Consider the following 20,229-nt stretch of genomic DNA (forward strand, 5'->3'; position numbering starts at 1 on the left):
CTCCCAGACCATAGGAGGCTCCTCAAGTTGATTGGCTGGTAGCCTTGATAGACAGCACCCATGAGCAAACGTCATTTCCTGACGCCAAGGAAAAGCCACAATGCCTCTGAGGCATTTCCTCATGGTGGAGCTTTCTCACAGCAAGTCTCCAGTAGGTGGCATCATTCCAATCATTACACCAGGTAATTATTCCCATTTTCCAACTCAGGAAACTGAGTTAGAGAAAGGATAAGTGACTCACCCAGAGTCACAGAACTACAAAATTTCTGAACCCCAATTTGAATTCAGGTCTTCCTGATGTTAGGCCCAGCACAATATATATTGACCATGTAGGGGAACCTCAAAACATAAAAACTATATAAAATAGAAGCATAAAGATTCTCAAGCTGACAACTTTGAAGTGATGAACTTTTCCTGGTATGCTTGTTAACAAACCAGCCCCATTGCAGTTTCACCTTCTTATGCATGTAGACAGAGCCAATTCTGGCCATAAGTTGCCAAAGAGGCAAAGTTTGTAATTCTCTTCTTGATTTCCCTTTTTGCTTCCCTCTCCTACTTTCTGTTCTGGTGACTCTTCTACCCTATATCTTTCTTTTTTTCTTTTTTTTTTTTTTTGCAGGGCAATGGGGGTTAAGTGACTTGCCCAGGGTCACACAGCTAGTTAAGTGTCAAGTGTCTGAGGCTGGATTTGAACTCAGGTACTCCTGAATCCAGGGCCGGTGCTTTATCTACTGCACCACCTAGCCGCCCCATCTTCTACCCTATATCGCCTCTCCTCAGTCTTGTGCCTATGTCTAACCCATCCCCTAGAGTAAGTGTTTGTCATACTTCCCCCTATGAAAATGAGTTTTGAAGAAATTGGAAGTCTTTAGCCTTGAGAAGAGATTTATGGGAGACATGATAACATAATGGCAAATATGTGGGATGGCTCTGTCATATGCCTTCATAATGTATTACCAGGTATTCACATCACACTGGAGCCCTATCCAGTGGGGCCTGAGAATTTGTCACTTGTCTAAGGTGCCCTACTGAATATAGGGCTGGGCCTGGCTTCAGGTAGACATGAGTCTACCTCAAATTTGACCTCAGATGCTCGGTAGCTGAATGACCTTGGGGTCAAGAAAGAGATCAACAAAGAAAGCAGGAGGATTGGACTATCTTTCTTTTTTAAAAATTTATTCATATCCTCAGTTCTTAGCCCATTGCCTGGCACAGAGTAATAAAAATTTAATAAATGTTTATCGAGTGACTGAAAGAATGGCACACCCACAGAGCCTTTGTATAAAATAGCAGTCAGTCCATCACTGAGCTCAGGGCACAGGTGCTGGTGAAGCAAAAGAATGAGAGCACTCCAAATTCATGAGTTGAAGATTCCAATTCAAGCCTAAGTTCTTCCCTTGAGTAGCTGTCCTCTGTGTGTGTGTATTTATCCATCTTTGTCCTTCCTGTGCTCTCTCTTCTGGGTTAAGTGCTTCCCATTGATTCCTTTAGCCAATAGTGTAGTAGAGGGGCAGCTAGGTGGTGCAGTGGATAGAGCACCGGCCCTGGATTCAGGAGGACCTGAGTTCAAATCCAGCCTCAGACACTTGACACTTACTAGCTGTGTGACCCTGGGCAAGTCACTTAACCCCCAAAGCCCCGCAAAAAAAATAAATAAATAAAAAATAGTGTAGTAGAGTGGGGTGAGGTAGAGGAAGGGGTTAACTCTTTCCTCCCGCAAAACAATGATATCTTCTATGTTCATTTTAGCTATGAAGGACATTAAAGAAAGGGGAAACCAGACAGTTGTCACTGAATTCCTCTTCCTGGGGTTTTCCAACCACCCTGAACTGCAAGAATTGTTCTTCCTGATATTTTTAGTTATATACCTGGTAACTCTTCTGGGCAACCTTCTCATATTAACAGCCATCAGAATCAATCCTGTTCTTCATACTCCTATGTATTATTTCCTCAGCAACTTGTCCTTTCTGGACATCTGCTACACCTCCACCACTGTCCCTGTCATGCTGTTGAATTTTTTCAGAGAGAAGAAGGCCATTACCTGTGAAGGTTGCCTTTCCCAGATCTTCTTCCTTATTACTTTTGCAGGCTCGGAGTGTGTCCTGCTGGCTGCTATGGCTTATGACTGGTTTGTAGCCATTTGCCACCCATTACACTACCCAGTTCTCATGAGCAAGAGGATTTGTGCATACTTAGCAGCTGGGTCTTGGTTGTATGGGTTAGTGAGTTCTCTGATACATACTGGGCTCACGGCATCTCTCACTTTGTGTGGTCCTAACCAGATCAACCATTTTCTCTGTGACATCCCCCTGCTCCTGAAGCTCTCCTGCTCAGACACTTCAGTCAATGAGCTCATGCTCTATGTGTCCAGTGCCACTATTGGTCTGAGCCCCTGCCTCTTCACTGCTGTGTCCTATGTCCTCATTATCTCTGCCATCCTGAAGATCCAGTCTGCTCAAGGGAGGCAAAAAGCCTTCTCCACCTGTGCCTCTTACCTCACTGTGGTGGTCATCTACTATAGAACTGCCAACATCAACTATGACCAGCCCAGCTCAGGCTACTCCCTAGATGGGGACATCCTGGTCTCTGTCCTTTTCTGTATTGTTACGCCCATGTTAAATCCCATCATCTACAGCCTGAGAAACAAGGAAGTCAAAGTTGCCTTGAAGAAATTATGTGAAGGGTTTATTTTACCCAATGATTCCAGTGTTTAAATCAGTTCTTAAACTGGGGTCCACAAACTTGGTTTAAAAATATATTTGTTGGGGGCGGCTAGGTGGCGCAGTGGATAAAGCACCAGCCCTGGATTCAGGAGTACCTGAGTTCAAATCTGGCCTCAGACACTTGACACTTACTAGCTGTGTGACCCTGGGCAAGTCACTTAACCCCCATTGCCCCGCAAAAAAAAAAAAATATATATATATATATATATATATATTTGTTACAATTCTAGAGAACAATTTGTAACTATGCCCAAAGGGCTATGGAACTGTGTATACCCTTTGACTCAATAATACTACTACTAGGTCTGTATCCCAAAGAGATCATAGATAAGGGAAAAGGACCCATATGTACAACAATTTTTATGGTGGCTCTCTTTGTTGTGGCAAAGAATTGGAAATTGAAAGAATGTCCGTCAATGGGGAATGGCTAAACAAGTTGTGGTATATGAATGTAATGGAATATTATTGTGCTGTAAGAAATGATGAGCAAGGGACAGCTAGGTGGCACAGTGGATAGAGCACTGGCCCTGAATTCAGGAGGACCTGAGTTCAAATCTGAGCTCAGACACTTGATACTTAGTAGCTGTGTGACCCTGGGCAAGTCACATAACTCCAATTGCCTCACCAAAAAAAAAAAAAAGAAAAGAAAAGAAATGATGAGCAGGGAGAGTTCAGAAAAACCTGGAAAGACTTGTGGACTGATGCTGAGTGAAGTGAGCAGAACCAGGAGAATATTGTACACAGTAACAACAACATTGTGTGATGATAGATTGTGATAGATTTAGCTCTTCTCAGCAGTACAATGATTCAAGACAACTCCAAAGAACTCATGATGGAAGATGTTCTCCACATCCAGAAAAAAGAACCGTGGATTCTGAATGCAGATTGAACCATACCATTTCTACTTTTGTTTTTGTTTTTTGTTTTTTTGAGGTTTTTTCCTTTTGTTCTGATTCTTCTTTCACAGCATGACTAATGTGGAAATATGTTTAATGTGATTGTACATATATAGCCTATATCAGATTGTTTTCTGTCTTGGGGAGGAAGGAGGGAAGGGAGGGAAGGAGAAAAATTTGGAATTAAAAATCTTATGAAAACAAATGTTGAAGACTATCTTTATATGTAACTGAAAAATAATAAAATACTTTCATGATTAACAAAATTAAAAAATATATTTGTTAACTCTATTTTTAATATAGTTGGTTTCCTTTGTAATCCTGTGTATTTAAAAACTAGGTTCTTCCCCATCACACTGTCCATTTTTGCCTCTCCATTGCCTCATTTTTAGCTTCAATCTATTCATATCTACTGGTCGCTTCCTTACTTGCCTATAAACCTACCCGATTTCTCTCCACCTGCAAAAAACCCTCTATAACCCCATAGCTACACCTCATATCTCTCCTCCTTTGTGGCTAAACCTCATGAGAAGGCTATCCAAAACCAGTGCCTCCTCTTCCTTTCCTTTCAGTCTCTCTAAATTCTCTAGAATCTGCCTTCTCAAATCATCATTCAACTGAAAGTGTTCTCTCCAAAGTTATCCATGATCCCCTAATTGCCAGATCTAATAGTCTTTTCTCAGTCCTCATCTGCAGCCTTCGCCACTGTTGATCATCCTCTCCTCCGTAATATTTTCTTCTTTCTAGGTTGTTCTGACACTATCATCTCTTAATATTCCTCTTCTCTATGTGTTCATTCTTTCTCAGTCTCCTTTGCTAGATCGTTATTTAGGTTATGCCCACTAACCTTGAGTGCCCCCACGTGGTTCTGTCCTGGACTGTCTTCTGTTTTTTCTCTATGCTATTTCACTTGATTTCATCAGCTTCCATGAATTCAATTATCATCTCTCTGCTGATGATGCTCAAATCTGTTGATATAGCACTAAACATCTCTGCAGATCTCCAGTGTCATATCTCTTATATACCCTCTGGACATCTTCATCTGGGTGTTCCAAAGACATCCAATACCAGCCTCTTATCTTATGCCTGGGCTACCTTCACTCAGATGTCAAAGTGATCTTCCTAAAGCACAATTTTATCACCCTCCTACTCAATAAACTCCAGGGCCTCCCTCTCATATATTAAATGCTATTATTCAAATCCCTTAATAACCCGCTCCTGCTCACCTTCAGTCTTTTTTTTTTCATGCTTTCTTATTTTTCTTTTCAATTTATGGAATAAAATAAGCATTTTCATAACAATTTAAAAAATGATTGCATATGAAAATGCAACTCTATTACATACAACTTGCTAATAAAGTCATCATGTTAATTTCTCCCCTCCCCCTTCTGACTCCTATCCTAGAGATGGCTCCCTTTAGTCTTCTTAGTTTTTAATTTCTACTATATGCTCAGTGATTCAGTGACACTGGTCTTCTCGTTCCTTAAGAAATACACTCAACTCCTGACTCCAGGCATTTTCACTGGCCATAGATTCCCCCATGCCTGAAATGCTTTCACCCCCATCTCATTCCCACTTCCTGGCTTCCCTGGGTTGCCTCATGGGCCACCTAAAATCCTACCTTCTACAACAACCCTTTCCCAATCTCCTTTCATTCTAGCACCGTCCCTCTAACTTTTTTTATTATTTCCAATTTATCCTATTTATAGGTTGTTTGTTCATAGTCATTTGCATGTTGTGTCCCTCATTAGACTGTAAGCTTCTTGAGAGCAGAGACTGTCTTTCTTGTATTCTTGGTAAAGCTTACTTTATGTTCTCGGTACCTAGCAGAAGGCATGTTCTAAGTACTTAATAAAATGCTTATTGACTAAGAATCGTTCATCACAGGCTTCATCAAATTGCCAAAGGAGTGCATGCCACATAAAAATGTTAAGAACCCCAAGTCTAGATCAGCATAACTTTTCCTATGTAAATTATTCCCATGGTGGGAATAACAGAAGATTTGAAGGTGTACAAACCTAGAGCGTAACGCAATAGCACATGACTGTGAGCTTCAGTTAGAAGCTTTATGAGAGCAAGGACTAAAATTTGTTTGGGTTTTTGCCTTTCTTTTGATCATTTCCAGCCATTAGCATAGTGGCTAGTACATAGTAAGTCATTAATGGAAAAAACAACTTTAATCTTGATATGTTGAGGGAAAGGGGTGAGCTTCTTAATAATTAGGATTTTCTAAAAGTAGAATGGGTTAAATAATTATAATATACAAGAACAGATGTTAAATAAATTTTTTAACAGTATTGAGGTTGAGGGGGAAAGATCCTTACTAACTAGGGGCTTGTAGATGCTTAACACCTTATCCTGTGATATTTACATTTTGGGGAACTGTATGTCTAGAATATTACATATTTCATACTGTTATATTTCTATAATATTAAGTCTTCTAATGAGGACCATCTCTATACTTCTCCTTTTTCTGGGAAATGAACGTAAATTGTTAATATCCTTGCAAGCTTTTGACTTATTAAATGACATTTTCAGATGATTTTTTCTTAGTATATTTGCAATAAAATATCATTTAAAATATGCTATACAATTACCTTCCTATCATTTGGCAGGCACTGTATCATCTATAGAACTAAGGATTCTCTATGAGCCATATACTACCCTATGGCATCAATGATGGGTCAAGACTAGCAACAAAATGGGAGAAGCCAGGAACAGGAGCCAGGTGACATAGTTGGATAAGTTGAATGAGAGAGTAAAGATGAGGAAGGAAGCAAGGAAGAAGCATTAGGCAAGGACTTACTAGGTATCACATATTTTGCTTAGTCCTGGGGATAAATATAAAAAGAGACATAGTTGGGGCAGCTAGGTGGCACAGTGGATAGAGCACCGGCCCTGGATTCAGGAGTACCTGAGTTCAAATCTGGCTTCAGACACTTAACACTTACTAGCTGTGTGACCCTGGGCAAGTCACTTAACCCCAATTGCCTCACTAAAAAAACAAAACAAAACAAAAAAAGAGACAGAGTTCCTGCCCTCCAGTTCCTTACAGTTTTACAAGAGAAGACAACATTTATAGACAAATGGTAGCTAGGGAAAGGGAGGTTGAAAGGGATTGGGGTGGGAAATGAATAGTTATGCATGTGGTAGGCATATGATAAGAAGGTACCAAGTAAATAGCTGGATGGTTAGAGGCCTAGTGCATGCCCATAATGTCAAAACAAGAAGAGGGAAAGTTTTATTATGATTTTTTTTCAGCTAAGGGTTAATAATGAAATATTTCTGAAGGAGAACAAAATCACTCTCAACCACTATTTTCAAACATTAAATGATTTTGAAAATTAGCTTTTGTTGCAAACTTGATGTTTCTAAATGAAGTCATAGGCAGCTAGGTGACCCAATGAATAGAACACCAGTAGTCAGAAAGACCTGAGTTCAAATGTGACCTCATATACTTATCAGCTGTGTGACCCTTAGGAAGTCACGTAACCCTATTTGCCTCATATTCCTCATCTGTAAAATGAGCTAGAGAAGGAAATGTCAAACTGCTCCAGTTTTCTTTGCCAAGAAAACCCCAAATGGGATCATGAAGAATCAGTCACAACTGAATAACAACAATGAATTCGACATAATACCACAAAGAAAAACAGCACTTGTTTGTGAAATTTATACCACAGTAAAGTCAATTTGGTGACAACTAACATTGTTTGAATCACAAGTAATGTCAAGCTGCTTTATATATTTCTGTTGCTGTCAAAAGTTAAAACAAGTAAGATTAAAGTTTAAAGTGTGTGCATACATTTTTTTTTTCCTGGAGAATCCAACTGTTTATATTTACTGACACATTCCTTTAAACATTGCTTGGGCTCAGGGGGAGTGTGATAGTAAGCTCAGAGAATGAAATCATCACCAGACTTAGTCCTGGTAACTATAGCCTAATAACAATAATGATGATAATAATTAGTGTGTGTGCATATAATATATATATATGCATATATAGTATATGTATAAGTGTATACACTTTACAAAGCATTTTATATACATTATCTCACAAGCCTTGTCCTTGTATTCTCCCACCCCACAGTGTATTTAAGTAAGCATTATATATGAAAAATATATGTTATATATGTATATTCATATCCATACATGATACAATACAATTCAGAAAAGTATAGGAATATTGAGAAGACATTTAAAAAAGGAAAAATTCTTGGAACAAAGCACCATAAAAGAATACTATTTAAGCTAAAATGTTAACTGTGGTGCTGGAGGGGGAAGACAAGGTTTCAAATAATACATTTATCTGGTTATGAAAAGGGGAAGGTCAAAGATCTAAGGAAGTATAGACCAAGAAAGATAAATGAACAGCTTAAATTCAAGGAACTTTGAGGAGGTAGTAATCAGGAGTAAGAGCTTAAGCTTGTGGAAATAGATAAGCATCAAATTACTATCTAGCAAAGCAAGCAAAATGAGTCTCAGGGACAAAATATCAACTCAAAAGGAGATAATCAAAACAAAAGAAATAAATAAAAGATGTATATTTTTTAAAAAGATGTAAATTCAACAATTATAACCACAAATGTCCCTGGATTTTAAAATCCAATAAAAAGAAAGAGAATGGGAGAATGGATAAGAAAACAAGTCCCAGCAATTTGTTGCATGTAAATAACATCTAAAAAATAAAACTACACACAGAATGAAAATAGGACACTAACAAAATTTATTATGCATCAGATTAAACTATTGTCACCATGGAATATATTTGCACAAAATGGCATATAGCATCTAAATTCATAAGGGTGAACAGAATTGGAAACAAGAAAGGTAATCTAACAATTGCAGGAGACTTTAATATCAATCACAGAGCAGGACAAATCTAACAGAAAGAGAAATTAGGAAAATGTAAAGCTGATATTACCATAGGACAAATTAGATTTGAAAGACTGATTAAGTTGATTATAATAACTTGTGTTTTTTAAAAAAATATATAACTTATGTTTTATAAATGTAAAGATTTAAGCTTTTGGGATAAGAATTCACTATTTGTTAAAAATTTGTTGGGAAAACTGTAAGCAGTCTGGCAGAAAGTAGATATAGTATCTTACAACATTTGCCTAGACATGGACCAAATGGAATTTGTGAATAAACAAGATATAGTCTTGTGAGATATAAAAATGGATAACTTCAATTACATTAAATATAAAAGATTTTATACAAATAAAACCAATGTACTTAGTATTAGAAGAAAAGTAGGAAATTGGAGGGAAATTTTATTGAAAGTTTCTCAGATAAGGGCCTCATATCTCAATTATATGGAGGACTTTGTCAAATTCATAATATGAGGGGGCAGCTAGGTGGTGCAGTGGATAAAGCACTGGCCCTGGATTCAGGAGGACCTGAGGTCAAATCCAGCCTCAGACACTTGACACTTACTAGCTGTGTGACCCTGGGCAAGTCACTTAACCCTCTTTGCCCCATAAAAAAAATCATAATATGAATATTTCCCAATTTGTAAATGGTCAAAGAATATAAACAGGCAGTTTTTGGAGGGAAAAAGTCAAAGCTATATTTAGTCATATGAAAAAATGCTTTAAATCATAATTGATTAGAGAAATGCAAATTAAAACTACTTTGAAGTGCCATTTCACACCTAACAGATTGGCTAAAATGACAGAAGGGGAAAATAACAAATGTAGTAGGGGATGTGAAAAAAGTGGGCCACTAATACACTATTGATGGAGCTTAGAACTGATCCAACCATTTTGCAGAGCCATTTGAAATTCTGCCCAAAGAGCTATAAAACTGTGTATACCCTTTGCTTCAGTGATACTACTATTAGATTTGTTTCCCAAAGTGATGAGGAAAAAAGGAAAATAACCTCTTTACTAAAATATTTTATCAGCACTCTTTGTGGTAGCAAAGAACTGGAAATTGAAGGGATGCCCATCAACTGGGGAAAGGCTGAATAGGTTGTAGGATATGATTGGGAAAGAATACTACTGTGTTATAAGAAATGACAAGCAGCTTAATTTTAGAAAACATGGAAAGACTTGCATAAACTAATGGAGAGTCAAATAAGTAGAACCGGGAGAATGTTGTATACAGTAATAGCAATATTGTTCCAAGAGTAACTGTAAATGACTAAGCTATTCTGAATAATATGAATATTAAAATCAACTACAAAGGAAGATGCTATCACCTCCAGAGAAAGAACTGATATTTGGAAGTATGTATTGTACAGTTTCACATATGTGTGTGTGTATCTGTGTCAAATGTTGGTCTAATCTAGGGTGGGGTTGGGAGGGAGAAAGGGAGATAGCTGGAAACTCAAAATTTAACAAAAACTTTTTAAAAAGATGAAAGCCATCTTCTGAATGGGAACACTAAAGAAAATACACATTTGGGCAGCTAGGTGACGCAGTGGATAGAGCACTGGCCCTGGAGTCAGGAGGACCTGAGTTCAAATCCAGCCTCAGACACTTAACATTTACTAGCTGTGTGACCCTAGGCAAGTCACTTAACCCAGATTACCTCACTAAAAAAAAAAAGAAAGAAAGAAAGAAAAAGAAAATACACATTCTCTGATTTCTTGGTACTTTTACAAAAGTGAACAATGGGCACAGAAAAATTATAAATAAACATAAAAAATCAGAAACATCAAGCACATCCTTTTAGACCATAATCCAATAAAAAATAATTAATAAATGGAACAAAAGCTAAAATCTGAGACTTCATAATGATATCCTGAATGCTTGGATCAAAGAACAAATCATTGAAATAATTAACAACTGTGATAAAGAGAATAATAATAATGATACAACATAGCTAAAAATTTAAGATGCATATAAAGCAATGTCTAAAAATGCATTACCAAACTTTAAAAAGAGAGGAATAATAAACAGAACATGTAATTATTTAAAAAAAAAACAACAGGGGCAGCTAGGTGGCGCAGTGGATAAAGTGCCGGTCCTGGATTCAGGAGTACCTGAGTTCAAATCTGGCCTCAGACACTTGACACTTACTAGCCATGTGACCCTGGGCAAGTCACTTAACCCCCATTGCCCCGAAAAACAAACAAACAAACAAACAAACACAAAACACAAAACAAACCTAGAGCATCGGTAAACCCAAACTAAACACAAAAGAACTCAGAGAGAAAAAGAAGATACTATATCTTTTTATACTATAGAAATGATCAAACAAAGCTGAGGGCTGATTCTTTGAGAAGACCAATAAAATCAATAAACCTTTAGCCAAACTGATTAGGAAAAAAAAGGTCAAGTTACCAAAATGAAAATTAATGAATTTGCAATAGGCAATAAAAAGAAATGATCAGAACCAAAAATATGCCCTTCTTTCTCTCTCCATTTATATGGTAACAAAAGACCTTTTAAAAAAAGTAGCAGAGAAACTTTATTTATAGAAGCAATAACATATTAGCTCAGTTGAGGGATTTTTTTTTTTTGCTGTTTTTTATCTCCATTTACAGGTTGGCTGAGAAATTTTGCTAAATAGGTCCACCCCAGTTGGATGGTTCTGATTCCCAGAACTCCAGTTTCTCGTAGTGCTCTATGGCTTCTCTTTAAGGTACCTCTGCTTCTGCTACCAGCCTGCCCTCCCTTAGAATGTTTTTTTTTTTAATTTAAGCTTCTCTCCTGATGCCAGATTCTTTTCCTCTCCTTGCTCCTTCAAGCATTTAAATGCTTACTATGTGCCAGGAAATATGGAAGTACTAAAAGAAAAAAAATTCCTATCAATGTTTTAAAATCAATTGCTAGCTAAACTGACAAATTATTTTCAAGAATGGCAAAAGAAAGAGTGGAGATGAGAGGGTGACCAGGAGAATCCCGGATCCAGGAGTTTCCCCTTCAATTTAATAAGATTATATGTTTGGGGCAGCTAGATGGCACAGTGGATAAAGCACTGGCCTTGGATTCAGGAGGACCTGAGTTCAAATCTGGCCTCAGACACTTGACACTTAACTAACTGTGTGACCCTGGGCAAGTCACTTAACTCTCATTGCCCAACAAAAACAAAAAGATTATATATCCCATACTCCTCCCCCACAATGAAGTTTAGTTAAGCCTACTGCTACATAGCTGATAGAAGACTGGAATCTAATCAAGTCAACAAGGTTCTTACTATTTCCCAGGCTCTGTTCTAAGCTTTTTTGAGGAATCCAAATTTATTTGGGAATCCAAATAAATACAAGCAAAAAGGTAGTCACTTGCCCTCAAGGAGTTTATATTCTAATGGGAGAAGACACATAAAAGGAAGCTGAAAAGGGAGGTGGGAAAGAGATGAAATTAACCATCTGTGAGGCATGACAGAGAATGTCTGGGTAAGTCAATAGTGCAAGTTGGAGAGGAATGGCCTGGCCTGGATGCCTTCCTTAAAATGGAGTTTCTGGAAATGGACAGCCAATCAGAGGGAGAGGCTGATACTTCCAATTCTTGTAGTCCAGGGGAGAAGTGAGCTCCCAGTGTGAAGAGATTTCTGGGGCATTGTAGAGAAAAGCTCAAAGAATTAGGATTGTAGCCTGGAACAGAAACGACTGAAATTCATAATCTAAGACTGAGAATTCAAGGATGAGACATTCCAAAGAGAAAATGAGACTTGATGATGCAACATCTTCCTTATAGGCAAAAGAGGATCATCCACAGAGTTCCTGTATGATTTCCTATTTATAGAGCCCAGCCACTCATAAAGCATAGATCCAATGGGAAGAGGATTGATTGTTCAGCTGTGCCCCTCAAATAACTTTGCTTTCTAGGATTAGTCTAAATCACAGAGTGGTACCGTGAGTTTTAGGAAGACTATATAAGAAAAAGGGACTTAACAGAATATCAAAGTATTGTTGGGATAGCAAACCCAAGATAATTTCACACCTGGAGGCAACTAATGAGCTATTTGAGTGTTTTTTTTATGTTATTGTTGGGTTTGGTTTTTAGTTTTTGCATGTTTTTATAGACTCCAGTAAGTCCTTTGTATCTTCTGCATTTAAAGTGGCATGTGCCCACTTGATATGTATTTAGTACCTTGATGATTTATATGGGAGCAAAAAATCAGCAAAACTGATCCATATTGAAAAAATGTCTAAAAAGATATGCAATGCTCCACACCCATGCATCTCCCACCTTGGCCAAGGAATGGGATGGGCACATCTTCTCACAGCTCTTCTTTGGGGCCATGTTAATTCTCTGTAATTTTGCCACACTCATTTTCAATGGTTTCAATGGTTAGTCTTTACATTTACATTATTGTAGTGATTGTGTGTTGTTTTCTTGACCGTACTTCACTCTGTAGCAGGCTATGTAAATCTTTCTGCTTCTCTGTATTCATCATATTTGTCACTTCTTACATTCCTACCTCCTTCTAGTAGATTTTCCTCAAGCAACTTGAGGTAAAATCAATGAGCCAAAAATGAAGATGAAGAAACTCTAGAAGCTTTCCCAATAAATACATTCATAAAATGAGAGTATTCCCCTTTCCCCAGTATTATTTGACATAAACATCAGCATAGAGTAGACTTGTGGGTGATAGCAAGATCAAGAATCTGTGTGGAGTTTCTGTGTGGAGCTGAAGTGGCATTGAGGAGTTGAGAAGACTGAAGAACTCTAAAATTAAGGTATTTGAAGAAACTTTAATACACAGGTTTAAGTCCCATAGCATGAAATTAAAAGTTGGGTCAAAAAGGGAACTATAACCCAGGCACTGAACTCATTAAAAAAAAAAAGGGTGGGGGAGAATGTTCTGAGAATCAGTATGTAATAGCCACAAGGATCTGTAATGGGGTGATAAATTTAGATAGAATGAATTTTATGTGAGGAAAGGTTGCTGATGATAGTAGACACAGCATCTGGGAAGAGCATTCTAACTTCATTATGACCAGTGAGTCAGGGAATATGAGAGAGTGAAGGCAATAATGTAAAGGAAGACCAAGAACACAGTGTTATCCGAGGGGCATTGAATATTGGTGATTACCAAGATATGGAAAGAACAAGAAAGGAAGAGGTCTAGAATGAAAGGAAGTTTGTTAATTATAGAATCAAAGTTTCAGAGAGCACAGTGGAAATGGATGGTCAGACTTAGAGTGGGACACTGAGTAGATAGGACTGAGATAGATGGAAATGAGAAAGTGGACTCTTGGGGTTAGTGAATGGGGCAACTTGTTCTTTGGAAGTCAAAGGTTTAGTACCACTGGGATTGGGAGGTTAAGGGTGAGTGGGAGGATGCTAACCATTGAGGACCAAGTCCAGTAAGAATGTCATTGAAGAGGAGCTTTGTTGATGAAGATAACTGATTAGAAGTTATCTGAATGGCCCTGACCTTGAAGATCTTAGCATAGCCCTTTACTGACTTATGTCAGGTGGTACCACTGCCTCAGGAAGATCTCAAAATAATTAGAGAGGAAATTGTCTGAAATTTTGAAGCTAGTAGAGTTGTGAATGATAATGTGGTTCAAGTTGTGGCCATGAGGGAGGAAAGATGCTACCAGGTACACTTAAGGGACATGTTAATGATAAGTTGCAGGAGGTGGGAAGGAGTGAGTACTGAGTTCACAAAATAAGAGAATTCAGTTGGAAAGGACCTCAAGGACTTTCTAATACACTCTGCACCTGAATAATAACAGCAGTATCTCTTTCTTCTTTTTTTTTTCTTTTCTTTTTGCAGGGCAATGAGGGATAAGTGACTTTCCAGGGTCACACCATTAATAAGTGTCAAGTGTCTGAGGCTGGATTTGAACTCAGGTCCTCCTGAATTCAGGGCTGGTGCTTTACCCATTGCGCCACCTAGCTGCCACCTTTTTTTTTTAACAACACACCCAACAAGTGGCCATCCAATCTTTGCTCTGATATCTAGTGATGGGGAGCCTACTACTTCCTTAGGAAATCCCATCCCACTTTGAGATAGCTCCACTATGCTTAGGAAAATTTTCCAAAGTCTATCTCTTTACAATTTCCACCCATTGCTTTTATTTATTTCCTTTCTTATACATACATACATGCATACATACATGCATACATACATATACACATCTTATACTTCTTCTACATGACAACCCAGTTACTCCCAAAGACATACAAACCTTTTCAGTCCCTGTCCTCAAGCCCAGTTACCAGACTACACTAAACTCTGGGTTATGGGGACAGTATATATCAGGAATTGTTCATGACCATCTCAATTCTACAAAACTGAAGGTAGAGATGTGGTTAACTCACAGCTGGTTAAAAGAAACTTGAGGTGTTTCTCCTGGTTGCAAGGACATGGATGAACAAACTATCATTGCTGCCATAGGTCTGGGTGCCCTTGCTTTGAATCAGTTTTCTACATATGCCTTTGTTTCTTTAAATGTGGAGAAAAGTCTATTGGTTCTTCTGACAGGGACTTAGTTGTTACCTTCTATCAAAGGCTCTTCAAAGTAAAATAAAATAAAATAATAAAATAAAATAATGGGTTGATGCCCATTTATTATTTTTTCCTCAGTCTGAGACTTCAATAAACTCTAGTAGCTAGATCTCCAGGATCACATAAATAACCCTCCCCCTGGCATTTAAAGCCTGTCATAACCTGCCTCCTTCCTATCTTTCTAGGCTGTTTACATCTAACTTCTCTCCATGTCCTATGATACTGCCCTGTTGCAGTTCCTTTTACATATTGCTCTATCAATAATAACAATAATAACTAACATCTGTATAGTATTTACTATATTCCAGGCACTGGGTTAATGACTTTACAATTTTTGTCCCATTTGATCCTCACAATAATCCTGAGAGGAAAATGCTATTATTATCCCCATTTTATAGATGAGGAAACTGAAGCAGTAATTGTTAAGTGACTTGCCCAGGGTCACACAACTAGTAATAGTCTAAGACCAAATTTGAACTCAGGTCTTTCTGACCTGAGTTGACACCTAGCTGTATTTACTCTATCTAACTGTGACACCTACCTATTCCAGTTATCAACTCTTTGGGCATTTTCACTGGATGTCCTCCATGTCTGAAATCTCTTCCTCCTTTTCTCTACCTCCTGGCTTCTCTGGCTTCTTTGAGCCTCAGATGAGCCTCCTCCCACCCCCTTCTTTTTTTTTTTTTTAGTGAGGCAATTGGGGTTAAGTGACTTGCCCATGGTCACACAGCTAGTAAATGTTAAGTGTCTGAGGCCGGATTTGAACTCAGGCACTCCTGACTCCAAGGCCGGTGCTCTATCCACTGCACCATCTAGCTGCCCCCCACCCCCTTCTTCAAGAAGAATTTCATAGTCCTTAATCTGAGATTCTCTCCAAATTATCCCGTACGTATCTTGTTTGTTCATAGTTGTTTGCATGGTGTCTCTCCATTGTGAGCTCCTTGAGAGCAGAGATTGTTTTTTGCTCTTATTTATCAACAACTCTTTAATCAGGAAAAAATGCATTGAGATTATTATCCCTGAGATCCTGAATACTGTAGTATTGAAAAAGCACATTAACTTCAATTCCTGACAATTCATAGCATTCACTCCTATTGAGAATATAATGGGGTGGTGAAGTGGAAAGAGTGCCAGACCCGGAGTCAGGATGACCTGAGTTCAAATCTGGCCTCAGTAACTGACTAGCTGTGTGACCCTGGCAAATCATTTAATTCCAATGTGCCTCAGTTCCTCATCTGTAGAATGATCTGGAGAAGGGATCGGCAAACCACACCAAGAAAACCCCAAATGGGGTCACAAAGAGTTGGATACCACCGAAACATCTGAATGACAATATTGAGAATGTGATCCACTAAGCCCTCTATTTGACTGATTTATCCAAATGGAAGTTTTTAGAACTAATGATCCCTCAAATTCCAACTGGGATATTGGCGAGAGCTCAGCAAATTTGCCTTCCTAAGTGCTGAGGTTTGGGTATCTGATGGAAGCAGTAGGTACTCTGGTAAGGTATGGGGACTAGGAGAGAGGGATAAAAGATTGCCTGTGTCCTAAGAGAGGAAAACTTAATCTCCATTGTATAGGCTGGATTGTTTGTCTGGAGCCTACACCTTAATAAACCCAAGTTAATTAGTTGTACTTCATTTATCAAATTTACACACCAAACTGCTACCTTTGAGATATGTCTGTAAATAGCTCAAGTCTCAGAGCTTCTCCTTGAAAATATAAATTGCTTTTCTCAGTTGATAAATCCAGAAGAGCCTCTAAAGAATGTCTTAATAGGAAGTATGGTGCATGTAGTAAAAAGCAGGGCATGTTACTAAGGGCAGTTTCTATCCCTCTGAGTTCCATGGCTAGAGTCTGTACTTCATTCTTGGTACTGAGGGATCACCATCCATCATCCATCTTTTCTCACTAGTAACGCCAGAGGGCATAATGGCAAGATCATTGTGGTTGTTTGCCCTTCATTTCCTAAGAGGATCATGGCATTGGGAGGTGATGTCATGACTTGCACTGAATTGGATTTAAGTGAGGCAGGGCTCTGCAAAGTCACCACCTTGGAAAGCTCCATGTGTTCATTGGGTAAGTATTTCAATCATTTATTTGCCATTTCAATTCAAGAAAATTCTACCTGAGCATTAGCTAGATTCACCTATAAACCACATGCTAGCAAATGTTGTGCTGTTGTTGCTGCTGCTGCTGCTCCTCCTCCTCCTCTTCCTACTACAACTATTAATTTTTACATAGGGGCAGCTAGGTAGTGCAGTGGATAGAGCACCGGCCCTGGATTCAGGAGGACCTGAGTTCAAATCCGGCCTCGGACACTTGACACTTACTAGCTGTGTGACCCTGGGCAAGTCACTTAACCCTCATTGCCCAGCAAAAACAACAACAACAACAACAAAATTTACATAGCCATTATCTAGGTTCAGAAATATACTGATAATCAGTTTACTCATCTACAAAATGGGGGTGATAATAGCACCTACCTCACCGGGTTGTTGTGAAGATGACATGAGAAAATTTATGTAAGTACTTTGCAAACCTTTCAGTGCTATATAAATTTGAGTTATTTTTAATTGATGACACAAGATGAACCAAATGACCTCTGGAGTCCCTTCCAATTCTGAGCCTCGGACTTTGCCTAACTTTGACATTAGCACACATTTGCTGTGGACTGGATCATAAAGGGCCCTAAAAACATGTTGTATGAGGATCAATTGAAACAATTAATTGGGGATCTTCAGTCTGGAAGAGAAGGCTCTGAGAAGGGAGTGGAGGGACAAAATGGCTGTCTTCAAGTATTCCAGCGTCTGTGGCGGAGAAGGGAAATCAGACTGTTTATTCAGCTTGACCCACAGGGCAGAACCAGGGGCAGTGGGTAGGCATTTCAGAGAAGCTCAAAGTTGGGAAATCCTTTCTGACAATTGAAGCTAATAGTAAGGGAAGTGAGATACCTCTGAACACAGTGGTTTCCTGACGCTGAGAAGTCTTTTTTTTTTCTTTTTTGCAGGGCAGTGAGGGTTAAGTAACTTGTCCAGGGTCACACAGCTAGTAAGTGTCAAGTGTCTGAGGTCAGATTTGAACTCAGGTCCTCCTGAATCACTCTGAGTCTTTAAGCAAAGACTGAATGACCACTTGCTCATATTACAGCTTCATCACAATGACCTCTGAAGTCTCTTCAAATGCTCAGATTCTGGATAGAGACTCAGGGCTGGTAACCAGTTATCAACAAGCTGATGTGACTAGAGTTCTCCTTGGACACACCATATTTGGCAGGGTGCGGTTGCCTTAGAGTAAGGAAGATCCAGGTTCAAGTCTCACCTTTAACTCATAGTCAATGAGTGACTCTGTGCAAGTCACTTAACCTTTTGGTGCCCCAGGCAGCTCACTAAAATTATAAATTGCAGAGTAAATGTTGATGTGTATTCATAAAGGGAGTTCCCTCACTAGCAATTCCTTATACCAATAAAATCACAGAACAGCTCTAAAAAAATGTGAAGGGTACTGGTGCTAGGTGCTGAAAATACAAAGAAAAAGGAACACACAAATCCTGTCCTAAAGAAGATTATAGATTTAAAGGAACTTATAAAGGCAAAGTTAGGTGGCACAAGGATAGAAATGCCTGACATCAAATCCTGCCTCAAATACTTACCAGCTGTGTAATCCTCAATGAATTTAACAAGCAGCTTGACACACTCTTCAATTTAATCTGCATTATTTTATTTTTGTCTATCTTGTTGTTGTTTTTCAGTCATTTTTCAGTTGTGCCCTATTCTTCATGACCCTATTTGGGGTTCTCTTGGCAAAGATACTGGAGTGGGTTTCCAGGTCTTTCTCCAGCTCATCAGCTTCTCTCTTCTTTGGACTTATGTTATACTAGAATACAAATGTTAGACCATGTCTGGCTATTGGATAGGGAAGAGTGACATCCATCATTGAAGATAGGTCCATACAGAGAAGTCATATATAAACTGGATTATTGGGCATTTCTTGGAATTTAACCTTTATGTATAATCAGAGCCTGAAATGCTGCTTATAAAAAGTGTTCTCAGTACACATGCACTCTACATTCATGTCTCAGCCAGGCTTATATTTCTGCCTTGTCATGAAGTTTGCATTGAGAATTCTGTGTCAAGACAGAAAAACAAAACAAAAAACCTCCTGTGTAATAATACTAAATTAACTTTATCAGAGTAACCTTATATGTATGGGGATTTCTTTCAACTATTTGACCATAGTTTCAGTGGACAGAGTTCTTTTTAAAAACAACAACAATAACAATATCTTTGCAAAAGACATACTGGATGTTAAGAAGTTAGGAAGACTCGGGTTCAAATCTCATCTCAGGAATTTACTATCTGTGTGATATTGGGCAAATCACGTGGCTTCTCTGAACCTCATACAGCTCCCTAAAACAATATACTAAGATATAGAAAGGATGCTATCTGCCTCACTATAAAGGATAAAGACATAGATCAATGATGGAATAACATGAAGGCACAATTGAAAAAATTTAGTCTCCCAAACAAAAGGAATCAATAAAACATTTTTTTAAAACTGAGTTCAAATTTGATTCTTTGCATAATGTTATTGAAATCATATAGGAAGAGATTTTTCTCATCAATGCTCCAAGGGTTTAGTAGTCACTCCAATTACATTGATTTATTCCCATTTTGTTGTTGCCTTAGAGAAAAGAAACCCCTTAAGGTTAGTCAACAGAACACTCTCTGCTTTGCAATGCAAATTATTCTTGTCTTTCTTAAGTCCTTTAGGCTGTTGACTCCCCACAGTTTACATTTACTTTTAAAATTATTTCTGTGCTAACTTTACTTCTGAAGTTCAACAGAATTCGAAATGTCTTTAATTCCTCAAAGCTCCAAGATCTGAAAATTTAAATGACAACTGAACAAGAGGTATAGCTTTCCATAACTAACCTGTGTTTCATTCAACAACTCATTCATCAGCTAAACATTTACTATCTCAAACCAACTGGAAGAACATTAGTTTGAACTCAGGTCAACAATATTGTTGGTTATCTTTAAGTGTTTGGGATTTTTATTTAAAAAAAAAAAGTAAACCCAAACAAATCATCCAAGAAAAAAAAATCTTATTAAATTGAATTTCAACCAGGTGTACTTTTACTTTATTGGGTACAATTCAAGAGGGGCAGCTAGGTGGCAGTGGTTAGAGCACTGTCC

At 38.3% G+C, this 20,229-nt stretch overlaps 1 protein-coding gene across 1 annotated transcript; it reads left to right on the forward strand.

Annotated features, from left to right (window-relative positions):
- The first annotated feature begins 1,751 nt into the window (after positions 1–1,751).
- Positions 1,752–2,714, forward strand: LOC122752945 (olfactory receptor 5V1-like). The gene has a single exon (XM_043999952.1). The coding sequence runs from the start codon at positions 1,752–1,754 to the stop codon at positions 2,712–2,714; it is 963 nt and encodes a 320-aa protein (XP_043855887.1).
- Positions 2,715–20,229: the final 17,515 nt, after the last annotated feature.

This window comes from Dromiciops gliroides, chromosome 4 (assembly GCF_019393635.1).
Source record: "Dromiciops gliroides isolate mDroGli1 chromosome 4, mDroGli1.pri, whole genome shotgun sequence".
NCBI lineage: Eukaryota > Metazoa > Chordata > Mammalia > Microbiotheria > Microbiotheriidae > Dromiciops > Dromiciops gliroides.